The 20,210-nt window shown below is 43.2% G+C and overlaps 1 protein-coding gene across 5 annotated transcripts in view; it reads left to right on the top strand.

Moving 5' to 3' along the window:
- PRKG1 (protein kinase cGMP-dependent 1) overlaps nucleotides 1-20,210 on the top strand; it is a 1,258,994-nt gene that overhangs the window by 1,211,175 nt on the left and 27,609 nt on the right. For all 5 annotated transcript variants that reach the window (XM_045439410.1, XM_045439409.1, XM_045439412.1 and 2 more), the window contains 2 exons: nucleotides 18,185-18,324; nucleotides 19,242-19,331. In XM_045439410.1, the coding sequence (XP_045295366.1) occupies nucleotides 18,185-18,324; nucleotides 19,242-19,331 (230 nt within the window). The remainder of the gene's footprint in view (nucleotides 1-18,184; nucleotides 18,325-19,241; nucleotides 19,332-20,210) is intronic.

Below are 20,210 nucleotides of genomic sequence, written 5' to 3'. Positions count from 1 at the left end.
ATTAATTTGAGTTGGAGCCCAGTTTACAAAAACATTAGATATGCCCGTAAATGATAAATCCCTAATAGGCCCCGAGGCACAACCACATATATTAGAAAAGAGGCGCATGTTTTTAACCTCTGAAGTGACATGACGATCTTGTGTCATTTTGCACTTCCCCCCAAAAATACCGTAGGAGCATCTGAATACCCAGACTGTCTTGACTGTTCAGTGTGGCCTGGCCGTGCAGGTGATCCCTGTTGCCCTACCATCCACTGCCTCCTCCCTGCCTGGTAATACTAGTTATTGTGTGTGGAACATATTCTTCGCTGTGATTTTTCATTTTTTACACGTAATCAGGGAAGCCAGAATTTGAGGAGTGTGGCCTCAACACTCTGACTGTAATTACACGTACTGTGGTCCTAGCGTGTGGTGAATCACCGTGAACCATGGCTCAGGAGGCAGTAGTGAATCTTTCGAGCAGTACGCACACCATGCATAGTTCAGAGGAGGAGAAGGCAGAGCCCAGTTCTGTTGTGATGATAGAGCTCTTCACTCTCTCCTGAGAATGACGTATGCAAGAAAATTCTATCACTCTTATAGAGCAAAAAGGGTAAGCGATAGCACCTTCACACATGGATTCATGTCACGTACTTATGTGCTCAGTACTGTACCAAGTGTATAAAGTGAATATCTTGAACCTACCAATCCTTAGTTCAGCAATGATGTTGATCAGGTAAATAACAAGGTAAAAAATACACCACACTACACTTTAATTTCATAATAATATTTTTAAAAATTTTCCCAGGTATAGATTGTAAGAATGTAAACTCTTAGGTTGAGCGTAAAGAATTAAATTTGAGTTTTTGAACGCCATTTCCCGGTAGAACCAAGTTAGGAGTTTTCTTATTTGACACACGGATTAGGTTTGTGTTATTTTGCATAGTGACGCTCTTCAGAGCCTTCTTAGCATTTCTTAATTTTTATTATCGACATCAATTTAGGTGAATTTAGATGCAGGAGGATATTTCAGGCAGGAGAATTGCTAAATAGTTTACTGCCAGTGTTTGTAGAGGAGAACGTAATTTCGCCACAAAACAGAAACTCAGCTATTTGTTCAGTGATGAGGTCAGAAGCTTGAAGAAACTGTCTTACGTGCATGAGAATTCTGCTCTAAAGCTATTAAGTCTATTTCATAAATACCTTTAGCGTAACTGGTTTTAATGAGTTGAATATGAGACGTGTCCCGTTCCCAGCTGTTACCTTTGGGAAGCCATCCATACTGCTTTCCTTTCCGTTATCTGGCAGAAACCACATTTTCTGACCATTTTTTTTTTTTTTTTTTTTTTTTTGAAGAATGGGCCTTCTCGTTTGTTCAGGGCTGCCTGTTTATCTTCCAGAAGACCACATTCCATTTATAAGTACTTTCAGCAAAAGAACCCTGCTTTTTTATAGATGATTTACTCATTAAAGCAGGAAGCTCTGCTGGAAGATAGCTTGGTAATCCTCTTAATTTACCAGGCATGACTGCAAAACAAGGAGAATGATTTTACGATCACAAATGAAAATTCGTCCTGTTGCTCTATGGTCACGTTCCTGATTTCCTCTACTTTTCCTCTTGTCAGAGAGAGGGCTGCTGGCTTTTCAGAATAGATTTGCACAAATCGGATTTTGGAACCTGGCCGTGCTGATGTGGTTGCTCTGGATAGTAGATATTTAATCTTTGTAGGCAGCAATCCAGAGCCTCCAAAAGTGGAGAAAATGGAGGGACGCAGACATGGAAGATGTAATCTCTGTCTTCTTGGATTGTTTTCTGTCTATATCATTTATTCCATATTTATGCAGCGGGTTGTCTGCTGGGACATACACAGTCTGAAGTAAAATAGCCATTGCCTCTAGAGACTCAGTTTACTGGGAAGGACAGTCATGGAAACGAATAAATAATCCGATGATCAAGGTACGGAGCAGCCTGTGGTTGGTGCTTGGGAGAGCAAGACATCTTGGAGGAAGTGGCATTTGTAAGACAGGAGAGTTAGCACCTCTCCGTGAAGACCCTGAAGCTTTCCAGTACACTCTTATAAAACGCAACAACTGCAGGGTAGTTGATCGACAAACTGGTGTTAGTGATGTTTTTTAACGAATATTACTTCCTTACTAAAGTAAGCCTTTCGTTTGAACGCTGCTTTGTGATCTTCCGATTGGCCCACATCCAGTATATAATTTTACCTTTATGAGGCATGATCTGCTTTTACCAGAAGGAAGTCAGGATTAATGCATAGAAGGAGCCTAGGGCCCCGCAGTCAGTGAAAGGGCTGCTGTTACGGCCCAGAGCTACCTATCTGGTTTTTAACTTGAGGTTTTTTTCTGTCCTTCTGGCTTCTCAATTATAACACCAACAGCAGCCGCCGCAACGCGATTGAACCAATGTTGTCATGTATCCACCTTCGTTTTAAAAAGAAGAAAGATGTCTTCTTGAATTCTAGAACCTGTAATAGGCATAAATGTGGAACAGACGCTGCGATCACCCACTGTTCACATCTGCTTCCGTCAAACCTTCAGAGGCTCTTCCTTCTCCGAATCTTTTGCTGTTCTTCAGCGGTTAAAATGTCTCTGCAGAAACAATGACGACGACAAAATCGGGCATTATAATGTAGGAGCAAAAGCTAGAGCTCCGGAATCAGACCTTCTGGCTTCAGATTTTAGCAGCTGTGTATGCTCTGTCATTTGCTCAGGAGTCACTAGCTTCCGAGCCTCCGTTTCCCCATCTCCAAAATGAGGATAATAGTAGGCTTTGAGCCACCCAAGGTCACAAAGACTAAACGAGTTAACGCCCCCACATAGCGTCGCACATCCTGGGTCAGTAAGTGGTGCGATGTTACTGCCGTTAGATTATTATTAAAATATGCTAATGATAGCTATTTATCATTCCCAGCTATACCCACAGGAAGAGAAGGGAAGGGAATAATTTTACTCTTTTTTCCTCCCTTGCTCTGCCGAGTCCCGACAGTACAAACGTTTCTCAGCCATAAGAAAGAGCCTGAGGTCTTCAAATGACCCCAGTAATAGTGTCTATCAAATCCCCCCCCCCAACCTCGAATGCTCCTTACTTGGGGACCGGTCATGAGTGGAGGCGGGACACGATTTCCAGTCTTGCCCACGCTGAGCCTTCCCGTGCCCCAAGTCTCTTGCGCTTATCTGTCTTCTCGGTTGTGAAGGGCCAGCTCTTAACCTCTCGATGGGAAATAGTTTTAGGTGCAGTCCGCTGAATCCTATCCAGTGTCTCCGCAGCCTTCTTAAACCATGGAACCCTGACCGGGCCTAATGGGGGCCTGGCTCTTGCCAAGTGGACCACACAGGTCACCTCTCCTCTGTTCTGTGACCCAGCACAGGAGGGGGCAATGTGGCAGAAGTCACAGGCCACGCCCCACACAGGTCACAGGGCCATAAGGATCCGTGGCACTCTTGTGGCCTTTTTGCCAGCTGCGTGGCTCCGGGCCAGGCCTGGAGGGCTGTGTCCACCAAGGCAAAACGAACGGATGATTAAGCAAGAAATTAGGCAATAAATCCATTGCTCTGTCAGCAGAGTTCTGTTTCATCGTTACGAAAGGCGAACAGCTTAACTCCAAAGGGAAACCCCACGTAAGACGAAAACATTTCGAGAGCTTCCTGACTGCCAAGCCACACGGCAGTGAAATAGAATAGCTGTGGGATCGCCGGGTGGCATTGCCACTTGTGGCCACGGTGATTTAGTGCGGAGGATGCCTGGGGAAACCCTCCTGCCCTCTGTGACCCCCGAGTGAGCGCGGACTTTCCACTCCTTGACAACTCCCAGCCTGCCTCATTTTAATGCTTTTCCCTCGCCAGTACTCGAGTCGGTTTATTATGAAAGAGGCCCTCCGCATGGTGGATTTATTCTTCAAAAGGATATAAATGGACACACGTGATTTAGTGTGATACATAGCAGTGATTTCTAAGAAAGGCATTCGGCTAGCTGATGAAAATCCGATTCGGGAAACACATACAGTCACAACATACTGCGTCTCCTAAGATGGCCGACCGCACTCTCACACGTAGCGAAGTCTGTCTCTGGATGCTATGCCAGTCACATTGTGCATTCCTTCCTCTTGTCACTGCAGAATATATTTGATACAAGAGACGTGACGCAGGTCGGTCCACCCAATGACTGCGAAGAATCACTTGCTTACGCATCTTTTGAAATGACCAATTTTACATCCCATCTGTAGAAATGAGTATTTCTCATTAAAAGGATGTTGAATCAGGGTCCTGAAGTAAATTAAAATGTCCCTTTCTCCTCCAAAGCTGCGTTTGATTCTAGAAAGATGAATGGAAATCTAGAAGGCAGCAGGCATGTCTTCCCAAGGGTTAAGATATCAGTGATAAGAGAGTATATCCAGAAGTTAACATTTTGGTCACACTTGCCTTTATGTTTTCTGTGACATTCGTTTGCTTTCATTTTTTTTTTAACTTGGTGAATTTATGGGCACATCACAGTCAGCAAAGATTTATCTATTATACAATCCCTAAATATTTTTAGGGGGATAGAGAAATAGCAGAAGTGATTTCTGCCCTTAAGGAATTTCTCCCTTCTCATAAAAAAGAAAGTAAGACTAACACGTGTGAAAAGTAACATATGACGCCCTTTAGTATTGTATTAACTTCTAAATTATGCAGAAAGGTTCTCGGTATTTCAGAAAGTGGGAGACCATTTGGAGCTGATTGCGTAGAAGAGGCCACAAGAAAACAAAGACTGAAGCGGGGGCTTAGGGACTTGGTTGGGCTTTAAGGGAGCAGCTGGGGAAGAAGCCATTCGAGGCAAAGGTTACAACACAGAGGGCCACGTGTCTTCACAGGCCACAGAAGCGAGTGGCAGACTCACTCAGGGGGTGTGTGAAGGAAGCGGTAAGAGGTGCCCGTAGCCCATCAGTGGGGGGGGGTCACTGTGTTCTGTTCTGAAAGGAGGTTAGATGTGAAAGCACTGGGCATTCTTTGGGCATGAGGTCAAGTACTGAAAACACATAAAACACAGACTCAGCTCTCAGCTACCACCTGTGAATAAAAGAATATGCTATAACGTGACTCGACAGGCTATTTTTAGGTGGGGCCACTGCCAAAGTAAACATCATCATGTCTCTTCTGAATAAGGTAGTTTGCTTTGTGCCAAGATGTAGCGTGTGTCCCTGACAATTTCACATCAACACTGTCCAAGAGGAATCCCATTCATGAGAAGGAAGAACCCTCCCTTTGTCTATGTTAGTAATGTTGAAAATAGCCAGGCCTTTAAAATGAAATGGTTGATCTTGTTTTGTGGGGAAGAAATAGGAAATAGTCATTCTGCATGTTTCAGTGTAGTCCGTCAGCTGTACACATTTAATTTATTGCCAATTCATTCTTGTCCCTCGTCTTAATATCCCCGTTGTCATTTACATATACAACATTCTAGCTTGAGTATTGAGCTCTGAGATCAGGAGCTTCTGGGGGTCGGATGGCTTGGTTGTTGGCCCCTGACGCCAGCCAGCCTTACAAGTTCATGGTAAGAGCAGAGAGACCAGCAAGACCCAAAAAGAATCAAAATAAGCTCAACCAAAGGGAGCCGCCGTGTGACCGTGGCTCCAATTCTACTTCCATTTGGACAGAGCGGTTTAAATGTTTAATGGGACTGGTTTCCGTAAATTAAGTTAGCGTGAGCAAAAAAATGCTAAATACATGTCGAACTGGCTTAACTACATTTGAAATGTATTATATTTATGCAAAATCTTGTGAAAAGTTTCAAGTGTAAAAACGAGGAAGGAGTCACCCTATTTATTTAATACCAGAAAGGGTGAAGTTCAAGTATAACATCTATCAAGATATGAAGATCCAATTATAAACCTTCTGATAAAGATTCTTCCAGTATGTAACAGAAACATTATGGCATTACTTATGCCCTGTGTCTCAAAAGTATGACGAGAACACAAACATTTTCATGAATTAAGCTGATCACATCTCAGAGAAATTGAATTTTGCAATATGTGATTCTGTTTCATATCCACTCATTTTAAAGCTTCACAGAGTCAATAAAGGAAAGAAATTGAAGTGTCAACTTGTGAGTTTCAGCTCCATCTATGTGAAGTTTGAGGTTATAAGTGTGCTTTAAGTATTAGAGTAAGTTGAATCATGTGACATATTTTAGTGATCAATTTAGCAATGTGTAGGCAAGTTTGAAAACTTGCAGCACTACTCAATACATATGCATGAGATTAGGCACAGATAGGAAATATTGGTTGGGGAGAGAAAATATTTGATAATTTGATGAGGGAAAGTAATTTTTTTTCGCTCATCTCTCTACCCACCTCCCCTCTGGCAGCCAATTCGTTCTCTGTATTTAAGAGTCTGTGTTGCTATTGTTGTTTGCTTGTTTTTATTCTTAGATTTAAGTATAATCATATGGTATTTGTCTTTCTCTGACTTATTTCATTTAGCATAATGCACCCTAGGTTCATTCATGGTGTAGTAAATAACAAGATCCCATTCTTTTCTATGGCTGAGTAATATTCCTGTGTGTGCGTGTGTGTGTGTGTGTGCACACGCGAGCATCTATACACACACCATGTCCTCTTTATCCATTCCTCTGTCAATGAACGCTTAGGCTGCTTCCATATCTTGGCTCTTGTAAGTAATGCCACAATAAACATAGGGGTGCATGTATCTTTTTGAAGAAGTGTTTCTGTGCACTTTGGGTAAATACCCAGTAGTGGAACTCTTTATTGCATTATATTATCTGTTTTTAATCTTTTGAGGGACCGCCATACTGTTTTCCACAGTGGCTGTACCAATTTGCATTCCCACCAACAGTACGTGAGGGTTCCTTTTTCCCTACATCCTCACCAACACCTGTTGTTTCCCATTTGTGATACCAGCCACTCTGACAGGTGGGAGGTGATACCTCACTGTGGTTTTGATTTGTTTTTCCCTGCTGATGAGTGATGTTGGGCATCTTTTCATGTGTCTGTTGGGCACCGTGTGTCTTCTTTTGAAAAACGTTTGAATTCTCTATTTTTTAATCCGACTGTTTGGTTTTCGGTGTTGAGTTGCAGAAGTTCTTTATGTACTTTGGATGTTAACCCTTCACTGGAGATGTCATTTGCAAATATCTTCCCCCATTCAGTAGGTCGCCTTTTTGTTTTGTTGATGGTTTCCTTCGCTGTGCAGAAGCTTTTTATTTTGGTGTAGTGCCAATAGTTTATTTTTGCTTTCGTTTCTCTTGCCTGAGGAACCTACCTAGAAAAATCTTGCTAAGGGTATCGTCCATGCGATTACTACCCATGTTTACTTTTAAGGGTTTTATGGTTTCTGCTCTCACATTTAGGCCTTTAATCCATTTATTTTTGTGTATGGTGTGAGAAAGTGGCCCACTTTCATTCTTTTGCATGTAGTTGCCCAGTTTTCCCAACACCATTTATTGAAAAAACTGTCTCTTCCCCATTGTATATTCTTGCCTTATTTGTGATAGATTAATCGGCCATATAAGCACAGGTTTGTTTCTAGACTCTGTTCCATTCCATTGACTATGTGTCTGTTTTTGTGTGCCTGACGAGGGAAAATAATTTAAAGTTTCTCATATCAATTTTAGTAATCACTACAAGATGAAATAAGGTGTATTTTATGCAGGTTCTATACACAAGAGAAAATGGTATATTTTTGTTCATTTTTTTTAACATTTATTTATTTTTGAGAGGCAGAGCATGAGCTGAGGAGGGGCAGAGAGAGAGGGAGACACAGAATCTGAAGCGGGCTCCAGGCTCCGAGCGGTCAGCCCAGAGCCCGACGCGGGGCTCGAACTTACGAACTGTGAGATCGTGACCCGAGCTGAAGTCGGACGCTTAACCGACTGAGCCCCCCAAGCGCCCCATGAGAAGATGGTATATTTGAATTGCACATTTCAGTAAACAGTATTGATTCAATATAGGTAGATTTCTTTTAGTCCAAATGAATCAGTGTTAATTCCTTAATAAGAGAAATCACAAGTATTCTTTGATTTCCAAGTGATTTCTATAAAATAGTCCAACCATTTGTTCATGTTGTAATTAAAAATAGGAGGTGTGATTTTCTTTTCCTGATCTTCCTCTAAACTGAAAGTTAAATGTCTGTTTTGAAAACTATCTCCTCTGTGAAAATAGTCTTAACTTGGCTTTTGACCAATTTGAAGTTAATAATATAAATATATCCTGATATTTCTTCTCATTAGCTGTAGAACTGAATGTTGAGTCTGAAGGCAGAGTACAAACCAAATAGGACTATCGACATGTTTGATGAAGGGGTGAGGTGAACACGAGAAGGAAAATAAAGATGGGGAGAAGAGAGACCCTCTCTTGATCGTCACTTGTGCAAATGGCAGAGGAAAATGTATACATAATATAAGCTCCTTTTGGCCCTGCTCCTTTGGTATGGTATAGAAAATGGTGTAATTATCTCACTTAGAAATAAGTTTTACGTGTAAAATCACTTACCATAAAATTGTGTAATGATGTCATGTCTCTGTCCCTCCCGTCTGAAAAGGTCTTCGACTCTGGCATCTGTGTGAACTCATAATCCATCCCTCGCATTCTCTGTGTCCCCTGGCTATGTGTCACACAGGCTGTGACAAGTCCCTTATGCCCTCCTCCCTTGTGCATCCTTTGGAACAAACTGAAGATTCATTCTTAAGTTTGGACGCTAAGGAAAAGGACATGTATGATGTCATTGTGCAGAGAGAGAGGTGAGGGATAACTTTTTGAGCATCTAGAATGAAAAGTTTTAACCACAGGAATTTTTCTATCTGGATTACTTACAAAGCTATTTCCTCCCGGTTTAAAAAGAACTGAAAATAAGAGATCATTTTACACTGGACCACGTCACATGGGTTGTGTGATTACAAGTGTGCTGTTTTATTTGGAGAAAATATTAGCCATTCCTATTTTGTCACTATCCAGCTATTAAAGTTAGGATGGCCCTGCCCAGATTTCTTTAGGCCTTAGAGCCTGTCTTGATGCTCTTCTTGGGAAAGCCACCGCCATTTTTATCCAGTGCATAGTCTTTGAAAATTAGTAACATGGGGTTGAGAGAACAGAGAAAGGGAAACCACCTCTCAGCCGAAGATGTATGTCCCATAAACTCAAGGTCATGCTTCCAGAGTGAACCAGCATGTTTTCTGCAGCTTACCTTTGTCTTACTTGGGAACTTTCCCCTTTTCCTTTGTCCCAGGCTACTGGCCCATGTTTGTTGGGCTGCTTCCATAAGGTTAATTATAATTAACATCCTTTAAAAATGCATATCCAGGGGCACTTGGGTGGCTTGGTTGAGTGCTCTACTCTTGATCTTGGCTCAGGTCATGATCCCAGGGTCGTGGAATCGAGCCCCACGTGAGGCTCTGTGCTGAGCGTGGAGCCTGCTTGGGATTCTCTCCCTCTCCCCCTCTCCCCTGCTCTCTATAAAATACAATAAAAAGTAAAATAAAATAAACGCATATTCATTATGTCCAATTGCAGATGCATAGAGTTTCCCAGCTGGAAAGAGCCCTCGTATTTAATAGAGTGAAGGCCTTTCCTGAGGCCCAGAAGTTACATAATTAATCATAAACATGAACCATACAGGGCTCAACCCTGGGGATCCTGCATGAGCTTACCTAAGCTCACTTCATCACCTCTGTTCCATGGCATTCGTGTAACTGAGGGCATTAAGGGAATCACCTTTTTCCTGTTGCACTTGGAAATGTAACTTGCACCCGTTATAGAGGAATTTTGCATAATAAGCCATGTAATACTGTCAGTTTCAGCCTTAATTTAAGAACTCATTTGAAAGGTTTTTTTATTACTTATTTTGAGAGACAGAGAGAGAGCATAAGCGGAGGAGGCACAAAGAGAGAGAGGGAGAGAGAGGGAGAGAGAGAGAATCTGTGCACTGCCAGCCCAGAGCCAGACGCGGGGCTTGAATCTACAGACCATGAGATCATGACCTGGGCCGATGTTAAGAGTCAGGCCCTTAACTGACTGAGCTACCCAGACGCCCCTATTTAAGAAATCATTTTAATTACAATGTAGTTCAGAAAGCCATTTTTTCCTCCAAATAATAAAGATCTAGCTATATCACAAAACGAACTATGGATTAAATAGACCACTGGATGAACAGATTCCGCGGACCAACTCTCCCTGAGGTACTAAGCGAGTTTTAAAGTTGTTCTAATCATAACTCAGCTCCCCAGTCAGAGCAGGGAATTGGGTCCAGCCAGAAACAAGCCTTTTTTTAAGACCAGCGCCTGCCGCAGATAGGAAGGAAGCGTATGTTCTGATTGCTGGCAAGCGTGTCTTCGCAGCCCTTTAACATGCTGGGGTCCCTGCCTCCCTTCTTCGGGTCGGTGCCATTGGGACACCACCTGGAGCTCGGCAGTTAAGAAATCGTCAAAACCTGGGTCAGAAATTCCCACATTTAGGTCCACTCTGCCCGTGTACGGATGCATTCGAATGGCAACACGGTGCTCCACACGGAGGCAACGTTTTACTATCAATAAAGCTTTTGTCCCTTCTACTATTGGGTCTAGCACAGCACTGTTTGTAAAAATAAATAAGAGGAAGATCGTGAGTATTAGCATTTTCTTGTTCTTTTTCCCTTCTTAGGAATTTTGGGAGTAAAAGCTGTGTGGTGCGAGGGCCAGGAATCTTTGGAAAGTAGCATCTCACCCCTTTATGTGTTTCCCCGGTGAGACGGAGATCGGTGATTGGGGTTAGGAACGGGCCTCCGCTGGGTCATATTTGGAGGAAATTTCTTTAGCCTGAAGGGACCTTAATGTTGGAAGCCCATAGGAATAAAGGCAGCTGGTACACACTGAATGTGTGCTCTGTTCCAGACTGGGGAGGATATGTGGGCTCTTTTGTTTCGTCCTCGCACGTAAACTCATGTGCCAGATACAGAGAGAGGGACAGAGTGTCAGAAATGTGCCCAAGACCACAAGCCACGAAGCGGTGGAGATGGAAACAAAAGTAGTCAGCTTTCAGGGCTCACATCTCGCCAGTGTACTAGCCTGTGCACCGGGGGTGTGAGCCAGTCTGCAAAGGACGACCGAGCTGGGGCGCACACCCAACCCCGCCAGGCTGGGAAGGATTCCCCGACAAGAGGGGGGCCGGGAAGCAACACGTGCCTCCGTCCACACTAGAGATTTCCTATCTCTAGCTGCCCCCGCTACAAAAAGTCCTCACCGACACCTCAAATTGACAGGCGTGGCCTTGGCGTAATTCATTTGGCCAACAGGAAAAATTAAGAGCTAACTACGTTGCACCTTCAAATTTGCCATGGAATAGTTTTGTGAAAACACTTTTATGATAAAGTCGGATAACTTAGGCCCAGTAAATGCAGATTCCTATCATGGACTCTGAGCGTTTATATTGAAGACAAGAATATGGCAAGTCCCTTGAGCAGGTTAGTGTGCTTCAGCCCAAACCAGAATGGATTGTTCTGCTTTGTACCACTTCTCAAGGTCTTTGCTTTCATGCAATTCTAGGAGAGTGGTTCACATGGAACCAAAATCCTTTGAGAGAGCCAGACAGTAATACACAGCTAGTACAATTTAAAGGAGACTTTAAAATGTATTTTCCATGATGAAAGTCATTGTGTTTTCCCATCATAAAAGGGATATAGGATTCAAAATTGTAAAAATTTCCCTAAGGGAAAACTATTATTATTTTTTTTTTAATTTTTTTTTCAACATTTATTTATTCTTGGGACAGAGAGAGACAGAGCATGAACGGGGGAGGGGCAGAGAGAGAGGGAGACACAGAATCGGAAACAGGCTCCAGGCTCTGAGCCATCAGCCCAGAGCCCGACGCGGGGCTCGAACTCACGGACCGCGAGATCGTGACCTGGCTGAAGTCGGACGCTTAACCGACTGCGCCACCCAGGCGCCCCAAGGGAAAACTATTATTAACCTATGGGGGAACACGTTTCCAATCGTCTCTTCCTAGGTTTATTTTAGATGTATACATATTCATATAAATACTATTTATAGGGTCATAAAATGTACAGTGGCTTGTATCCTGTATCAGATAAATAGATGATAGATAAAGTTACACATGTATATGTAAGTCAACTTGGGTTGTTTTTCCATAATAAGTATAATTCTAAGTATTTTAACTCAAGCTCGTTAACATACAGTGTAATATTAGTTTCAGGTGTGCAATATAGTGATTCAACCTTCCATACATCACCTGGTGCTCGTCACAAGTGCCCTCCTCAATCCTCATCACCTGTTGAACCCATCCCCCACCCGCCTCCCCCCTGGTGACCATCACTTTGTTCTCTATAGTTAAGAGTGTTTCTTGTTTTGTCCCTCTCTCATTTTCTTCCCTTTGCTAAATCACCACTTTAAGTCGTAGTTTTTACAGCTGCATTGCATGGATGTACCATTTTTTCCCCAAGCTTCTCTGCATGGACATTTAGATTGTTTGGCTGTTTTTTTTAAATATGAAATTGATTGTCAAATTGGTTTCCATACAACACCAGTGCTCAACCCAACAGGTGCCCTCCTCAATACCCATCACCCCCCCCACCCCTCCCTCCCACCCCCCCATCAACCCTCAGTTTGTTCTCAGTTTTTAAGAGTCTCTTATGTTTTGGCTCCCTCCCTCTCTAAGCTCTTTTTTTTTCCTTCCCCTCCCCCATGGTCTTCTGTTAAGTTTCTCAGGATCCACATAAGAGTGAAAACATGGTATCTGTCTTTCTCTGTATGGCTTATTTCACTTAGCATCACACTCTCCAGTTCCATCCACGTTGCTACAAAGGGCCATATTTCATTCTTTCTCATTGCCACGTAGTACTCCATTGTGTATATAAACCATAATTTCTTTATCCATTCATCAGTTGATCACATTTAGGCTCTTTCCATCACTTGGCTATTGTTGAGAGTGCTGCTATAAACATTGGGGTACAAGTGCCCCTATGCATCAGCACTCCTGTATCCCTTGGGTAAATTCCTAGCAGTGCTACTGCTGGGTCATAGGGTAGGTCTGTTTTTAATTTTTTGAGGAACCTGCACACTGTTTTCCAGAGCGGCTGTACCAGTTTGCATTCCCACCAACAGTGCAAGAGGGTTCTCGTTTCTCCACATCCTCTCCAGCATCTATAGTCTCCTGATTTGTTCATTTTAGCCACTCTGACTGGCATGAGGTGATAACTCGGTGTGATTTTGATTTGAATTTCCCTGATGAGGAGCGACGTTGAGCATCTTTTCATGTGCCTGTTGGCCATCTGGATGTCTGCTTTAGAGAAGTGTCTATTCATGTCTTCTCCCATTTCCTCACTGGATTATTTGTTTTTTGGGTGTGGAGTTTGGTGAGCTCTTTATAGATTTTGGATACTAGCCATGTCATTTGCAAATATCTTTTCCCATTCCGTTAGTTGTCTTTTAGTTTTGTTGATTGTTTCCTTTGCAGTGCAGAAGATTTTTATCTTCCTGAGTTCCCAGTAGTTCATTTTTGCTTTTAATTCCCTTGCCTTTGGAGATGGGTCAAGTAAGAAATTGCTGCAGCTGAGGTCAGAGAGGTTTTTTCCTGCTTTCTCCTCTAGGGTTTTGATGGTTTCCTGTCTCACATTCAGGTCCTTTATCCATTTTGAGTTTATTTTCGTGAATGGTGTGAGAAAGTGGTCTAGTTTCAACCTTCTGCATGTTGCTCTCCAGTTCTCCCAGCATCATTTGTTAAAGAGACTGTGTTTGGCTGTTACAAACAATGTTGAGTCGGACATATTGATTTATCAGGGGAAATTTTTTCAGGGAATTAACTCAGCACAAGAGACTGTGTTTGTTGAGTTACCTCCACCAATACTCCTCAAGCTCTCTGACTTCCTGGTGAAGAGCTGAGATCCCGGGAATCGTGTGTCATTCTAGTTTGAAATGGAAGTGGAAATTCTAAGGGCTCTACTCTAAGGAGCTGGCAAGGTCTTTACAGAGTGCAAAGGAAGGTGGTTCCGGACCGTAGAACTGCCTCCACTCAAGCAGAGACCAAACAGAAAGCCTCAGTAGATTAACTATTTGGCTCGGTAAACTTCTTATAATTAATACTTATTAAACTGGCTACTAATAAGGCCAACATGTACCCCTCATTGGCCACCTGCTACCCAACAACTGTTACCACCATCTCCCTCCCCACCTACCCCCCCCCACACTTCGACCCTTGGCTTCTCCTTGTGGAATTGTATCAGTCAGGTACCCCAGATCCCTGAGAATATATTGAGATCCCCTAGAAAATGGACAGTGAGGCTCAGGCTGGTGTCCTAAACCACATGTCTAGTGTGAGCGAAACTTACAGGAAACTGAGTTTGAGTTAGCCATTTCCATTAAACTCTCATTCGTAAAGCATCAGTCACTGTGCCGTCAATTTGTTTTATATTCAGCAGAAGGGAAGCAGCATATTCTGGAAATAGCTTGGGCCAAAAAGAGCATGGAGCCAGTTCTGCCACTTGACATCTCTATCCTGGTCTTGGTCAAGATATGAACCTCTCTGGTATTCCTCAGTTTGATGCTCTGAATAATGGGGATGACAATGGTACCTCAAAGCGTTGCCTAGAAGATTGAGAAAAGTCACTTATTGCCCTGTTCCTGGCACCTAATGTGAGCACTTTAATAATATTAGCTATTATTATCGATGATGAAGTCTTTCTAAAAGCAAAACAAAACAAAAATCTCTTCCTCTTTCAATGAAGAGTTGATGTCAGGACTAAATAAAATAACATACACGGACATGTATGTGCTCCATAAAGGTTAGTTCCCATTCCTCTTGGACATCCCCGAGAGCTTCATTTATTTCCCTGCATAGATTCATCCTAATATACAGTTCAAAACTCTCAAATAGAAAAGTGGGTAAATATTTCTGCCTAGTATACTGGCTACAGTGAAATAAATCAAACATCTGGGTGTGGGTATAACAAAATCGGTAAACATACTAGGGATCATGGAATTTGTTCATTGGAAGGGAACCAAAGGGTAGTATAGGCTTGGAAATGGAGCCCTAAGTAATGGCCATGGTCTCAAGATGCTAATGGACCCCACAAGCTTGTCGGCAGCCAACTGGACATTATCCTAGAGATGGTGTTATTAATCTAGCAGGCTCTACGGTTGGGAATGTCATGTCTCGGTCATTCAAGGAAAAGGTTGGGGTAAGAAAACATCTTGTAAAAATACAACTGAAAACTTGACGCTGAATCACATAGCTATTTGGCCGTGGATAGTGCCTGTGTAGTGTTGGCACATAAAAATCTTTTCTTCCCTTCCATGCATAATTAAGGGCACTTGGGGACAGAAGGAAGAGACAAAATGCTACGTGCTTGTCATTCTAGTGCCGTTGTTAAGCTAAGAGATGCACGTTGTGGCTTTGCCAGTGATCAATCGTCATGGCTTGTTGCATTCTTTCTTTGATTCATGCAGTCAACAAATATGTAATAAGCATTTACTCTGTGTCAGGGGCAGGGAATTTAAAAACATATCCCCCGTCTCAGGTTGCTTACAGTCTAATGAGAGGACACAGGTACTCATCAAGTAATGAAGAAACTATTGAGTGCATTGGCTTGTGCTAAGAGCTATAGACAAGAATAACGCAGGGAAGGGGGTGGTTACTCTTGGACATAGGCTGGTGTGAGGACACACTGATTAGGAAACATTTGAGCAAAGAGCTTTGGGAACTCAGAGGGTCCTCCCGGGAATATCTGTGGGAGAATATTAGGGCAGAACAGCACGTGCAGATAGCCTGGGGCACGCACTTGCTTAATGTGCTCAGGGCCAGTGTGACCCCGGCACAGTGAGTAAGGGGAGAGTGGGGTCCAGACGGTGTAGGACCTTGTAGGCCTTTGTGACGGCTTTGCCTTCACGAGCGAAATGGGAAGCCACTGGGGTATTTTGAGCAGAGGAGTGACGTGGTCTGGCTTTGTTTTGCAGACAACACCTGAGGTACCCTATCTGGCAGAGGCTGCTGGGTGGGGCAAGGGCACAGCAGAGAGGCCATCCGTGACTTCTCACTCGGTGGCCCTTTCTCGCTTAAGGCGACAATAACTCCGTACAGTAGCCCAATGGCATCTTCAGCAAGAACTGGGGCTCAGAGCTGTTAAGCAGTCAGCCCAATGAGGTCAGGATTCGGGTCCAGACCGGGGACCCTAAAGGCAGAGTCCTCTCCTCCCACCCTGTGCGCAAGTAAAAACGTATGTCACTGTCACCACAAAGAATAATGAATAATGTTTACATCAGGGGCGTAAACGACACAAGAGTCTTCAGTCACTAAACTAAGGCCCCAAAGAGAAAATACGGTTTCATTTCTCCTCTGATTTTTAGTCCTCTGACCCAGCTTATTTTTCATGCTGTCTAGATTTCTTTTCGAGGTGGGAGTTCACATTTTGTGTTTTATTTTTTTTTTTTAATTTTTTTTTCAACGTTTATTTATTTTTTGGGACAGAGAGAGACAGAGTATGAACGGGGGAGGGGCAGAGAGAGAGGGAGACATAGAATCGGAAACAGGCTCCAGGCTCTGAGCCATCAGCCCAGAGCCTGACGCGGGGCTCGAACTCACGGACCGCGAGATCGTGACCTGGCTGAAGTCGGACGCTTAACCCACTGCGCCACCCAGGCGCCCCCACATTTTGTGTTTTATTATGAACTACAGCTGAATCCATTTGAATTACACTCATCTGCCGTCTTCCAGAGTTTCACAGATGGCGTAGATGGCCTTTGTCTGCTTAAGGCGCTTTCGAATATCCATTTTCCTCTCTAACCTGTCCTGCGGATTCACAAATCCTGGCAGCGGACTGGGGCCCATTTATGTGAAGTGTCCTTGGGCACTCTTCTCAGGCCCTGGCCATGGCCATGCCCTCTCAGACTGGATCCAATCTGTACACATGTGCATGAACAGGACACTTAAGAATTTCGCTTCCATGCAGATGAAGCGGGAGACAATTCACGACCAGAGGGGACAGCGATACTTCAGCTGAAAAGCAGGAACAGCTTGTCCGTTATTTCCCCCAAGCCTTTCATTAGTTCCAGAGAATGCGGGCTGGAGGAGTCTGTCGCTCAACAGCCCTAGATGACTCTTCTCTATTGCTATTAAGTGATGAGCTCCATTCTCTCTCACTTTCCTTCCAAGTCACCTTGTTGAAGTTGTTTTTTTTTTTGTTCTGTTTTTTTTTTTTTTTTTTTGCAAAACAGTGAGCACAGACCCGCAGCCGGTCTGAGGAGTGGCATTTGGAACAACGCAAGCCACCGGGAGCCTCGTGGGGCTGTGACAGAGGCATGGAAGCAGTGGGGCCGTCCGAGCTCAGCCTAGGTCTCCTCAGTTAGTGTAACCAAGCAGTCAGGTTCGAGGTCGGACAGGATTAAAGCTATCCTGCATACGGGCAGAGAAGAAAAAAAAAAGTTTTCAAAATCTCTTGCAAGACAAAATTGTATTTTTTCTTTACCTTTTTTTTTTTAACTGGAGGAAAGGGCAAAACTAGGTGGTAAAACGAGAAGAAATCACAGTATATTCATCCCCAGTCTCAGCAGAGAGAGGGGCCTGTCACTGAATTTTATTTGTGTGTTATTATTTTATTTACTTTTGGGAGAGCGCAAGCAGGGGAGGGGAAGAGAGAGGAGGACAGAGGAGCTGAAGCCGGCTCTGTGCGGACAGCGGCGAGCCCGATGTGGGGCTTGAACTCACGGGCCCCGAGATCACGACCTCAGCTGAGGTCAGATGCTCAACCGACTGAGCCACCCAGGTGCCCCCATGCCCCGGAATATTATAGCTGTAGAAAGGTTTGTTGGCTAGGGCCAGGGGCAACGGTGGAATGTTCCTACAGCTCCCACACTCACCTGAAGGGAAATTGGAGACTTTAGTTTTTATACTTCTTGGGTTGGAGGAGAAATACTGTAAAAGTACACTCAGCCACATGACGTGATATGAAATAAAATCACACGATGACCATCCAGGACACTTTCCCACTCCCAATCCAGCGGGCACAAAACTCGTTGAGAATCTCCCTAAAATTCACCTGGTCCCGTGGAAGGGGACCGGACGGTAGTTTGCGGCCTTGGGAGGCGCTGTGTGGCTCGGGCAGGGTTTGGGCTGTCACTCAAGTGCTCCGTGTGATTTGGGGATAAGAAGGCACCCTGTTACATTCATGCCCTGGGCTTTTTCTCACTGAACTCTCCCTGCCTGTCGTTAAGGTCCAGCTGAAAAGTGAGGAGTCCAAGACGTTTGCCATGAAGATTCTCAAGAAACGCCACATCGTGGACACCAGACAACAGGAGCACATTCGCTCGGAGAAGCAGATCATGCAGGGGGCTCATTCCGACTTCATAGTGAGGTAGAGACCCTGTCCCCGCGCTCCCCATAGAGACTCGGCCACAAAACCCACTGTGGCCCGCACTTACGTTACACGCTTCGTTCTCACAGCACACGTCGTTTTCAATCTGATTTTAAGAAAGTTTTTTTGCTAGACTTAAAAAAAAAAAAAACAAAAAACCCTGAAGTTTGATTCTATCCTTTTTTCTTTTTAAAGAGAATCCGATTCTCTGAAAACATAGTTCCCCCAAAGGAGATATCTGAGTTTCTCACATTCCATGTGTGCGCTCTCTATGACTCCAAAAGCCGGCATCGGCCGTTGGAGCTCGAAAGGCAAAATATCAAGAATCAAACTCTGCTACCTATAATTATTTGAATAGTAATGTGTAATTTCTTGAAGCTCTTAAAAAATGAAGTGACTGTCCCATCTCTGAATTTCCGGAGCATTAATAACAAGGATAATGGGGGAGTTTTCATATGCGGAAAAACCTGTTCTCGTTAATTTGTCAGTGGCCCTTATTAAAAACAGGGTGAGTGCAAGTGAACAGCATAGGAATTTACTACATATCTATATTTGTAAACTCTGTCTACTTTATATCCGTGTATACGGTATGTTTATGACCACTAATAGGGCTCAAGGTTCCATGCTTAAAGCGCCCACCAAATTGGGATTAGAGGAATCCCAAGTGGCCATCTTGGTCCATAATCATGTGGATTAATCCATTTATTGCAAAGGACAGACTAGCCCCCTACACTGTGTACATCTCGGGATGCTGTTGCCTCCTTTGCCCTATTTGTACACAGGTCTCTCTCATTCTTTTAATAACATTCCAAGCTTGGTAAGTCAAGTATGAGGCTGTAATCCGAGCACTGAAAGCGCTCTTTCTTTTCAAAGACAGCCATGTTTATAACCTTTGTTTTCTTGTTTGCGATTCACAGACTGTACAGGACATTCAAGGACAGCAAGTATTTGTATATGTTGATGGAAGTGTGCCTAGGTGGAGAGCTCTGGACCATTCTCAGGGATAGGTAGGAATTTTAAGAAATTTCTATCATATGTCTAAAAATATTGAAGTCATACGTGTTACATATGCTTCTATTTCAGAAAATAAGTGTGGGATGTGACCCACTATACATATACGCTTTAGTAAATATGAAACCACATTTTAGATTGGTAACTAATGATACAGGCTTAGTCCAGTATGGAAATGGTACCTAGCAAGGTACATGAAACAGGCCTTTTTTTAAACTTGAATATTGGAATCAGTTTACTATATCCTGAGAATTCAATTCATTGCTGTGACTTGAAGGGAATTAAAGTTATGTTCTACTTGCAATCTGGATTAATTACCAGTTTAATTGCCGTGCTCATTGTCCAGATGGGCAGTCTGCCTTTCCTGACATTGAGAAGTTGTTCTCGAGGAACTTTCTTCTCTGACTTTACACTGCTCCTTGGTTCCAAAATTAATAAGTTTCCAGCCATCTGTTTCAGGCTTTAGATAATGTTAGGAAAAAAGTAATCCACTTATAGGCAGTATTTCATTTAAACAATGTGATTTAGATTTACCTATTTTTTGCCCTTTTAGGGCAAGTAAAGTTGGCCAAGTTAGTGCTTGTTTCTTTTAATTATGCAGAATTAATTTTCCATCTCTTATTTATATAACTAGCAAACTAAAAATTTATTCATGTCCTAGAAGATCATTACCAATCCTAAATGATTACTTAAAAAAAAAAGACCAAAACTTTCTTTCCTGTGAATGAGCTTTTAATCATTCCCTATGAATGATCAAACATTCAAAAGTCATTCTTGTTCTTTTGAACGTTCACTTGTGACATCTTTTTTCACATTTCTTCCCGTCTCACTCATGTTCTCCTTCACTGGGTAACATAAGCCATGCTATTTTTGAC

Source organism: Leopardus geoffroyi, chromosome D2, assembly GCF_018350155.1.
Source record: "Leopardus geoffroyi isolate Oge1 chromosome D2, O.geoffroyi_Oge1_pat1.0, whole genome shotgun sequence".
Classification (NCBI taxonomy): Eukaryota; Metazoa; Chordata; class Mammalia; order Carnivora; family Felidae; genus Leopardus; species Leopardus geoffroyi.
This window is presented reverse-complemented; position numbering and strand designations above follow the sequence as displayed.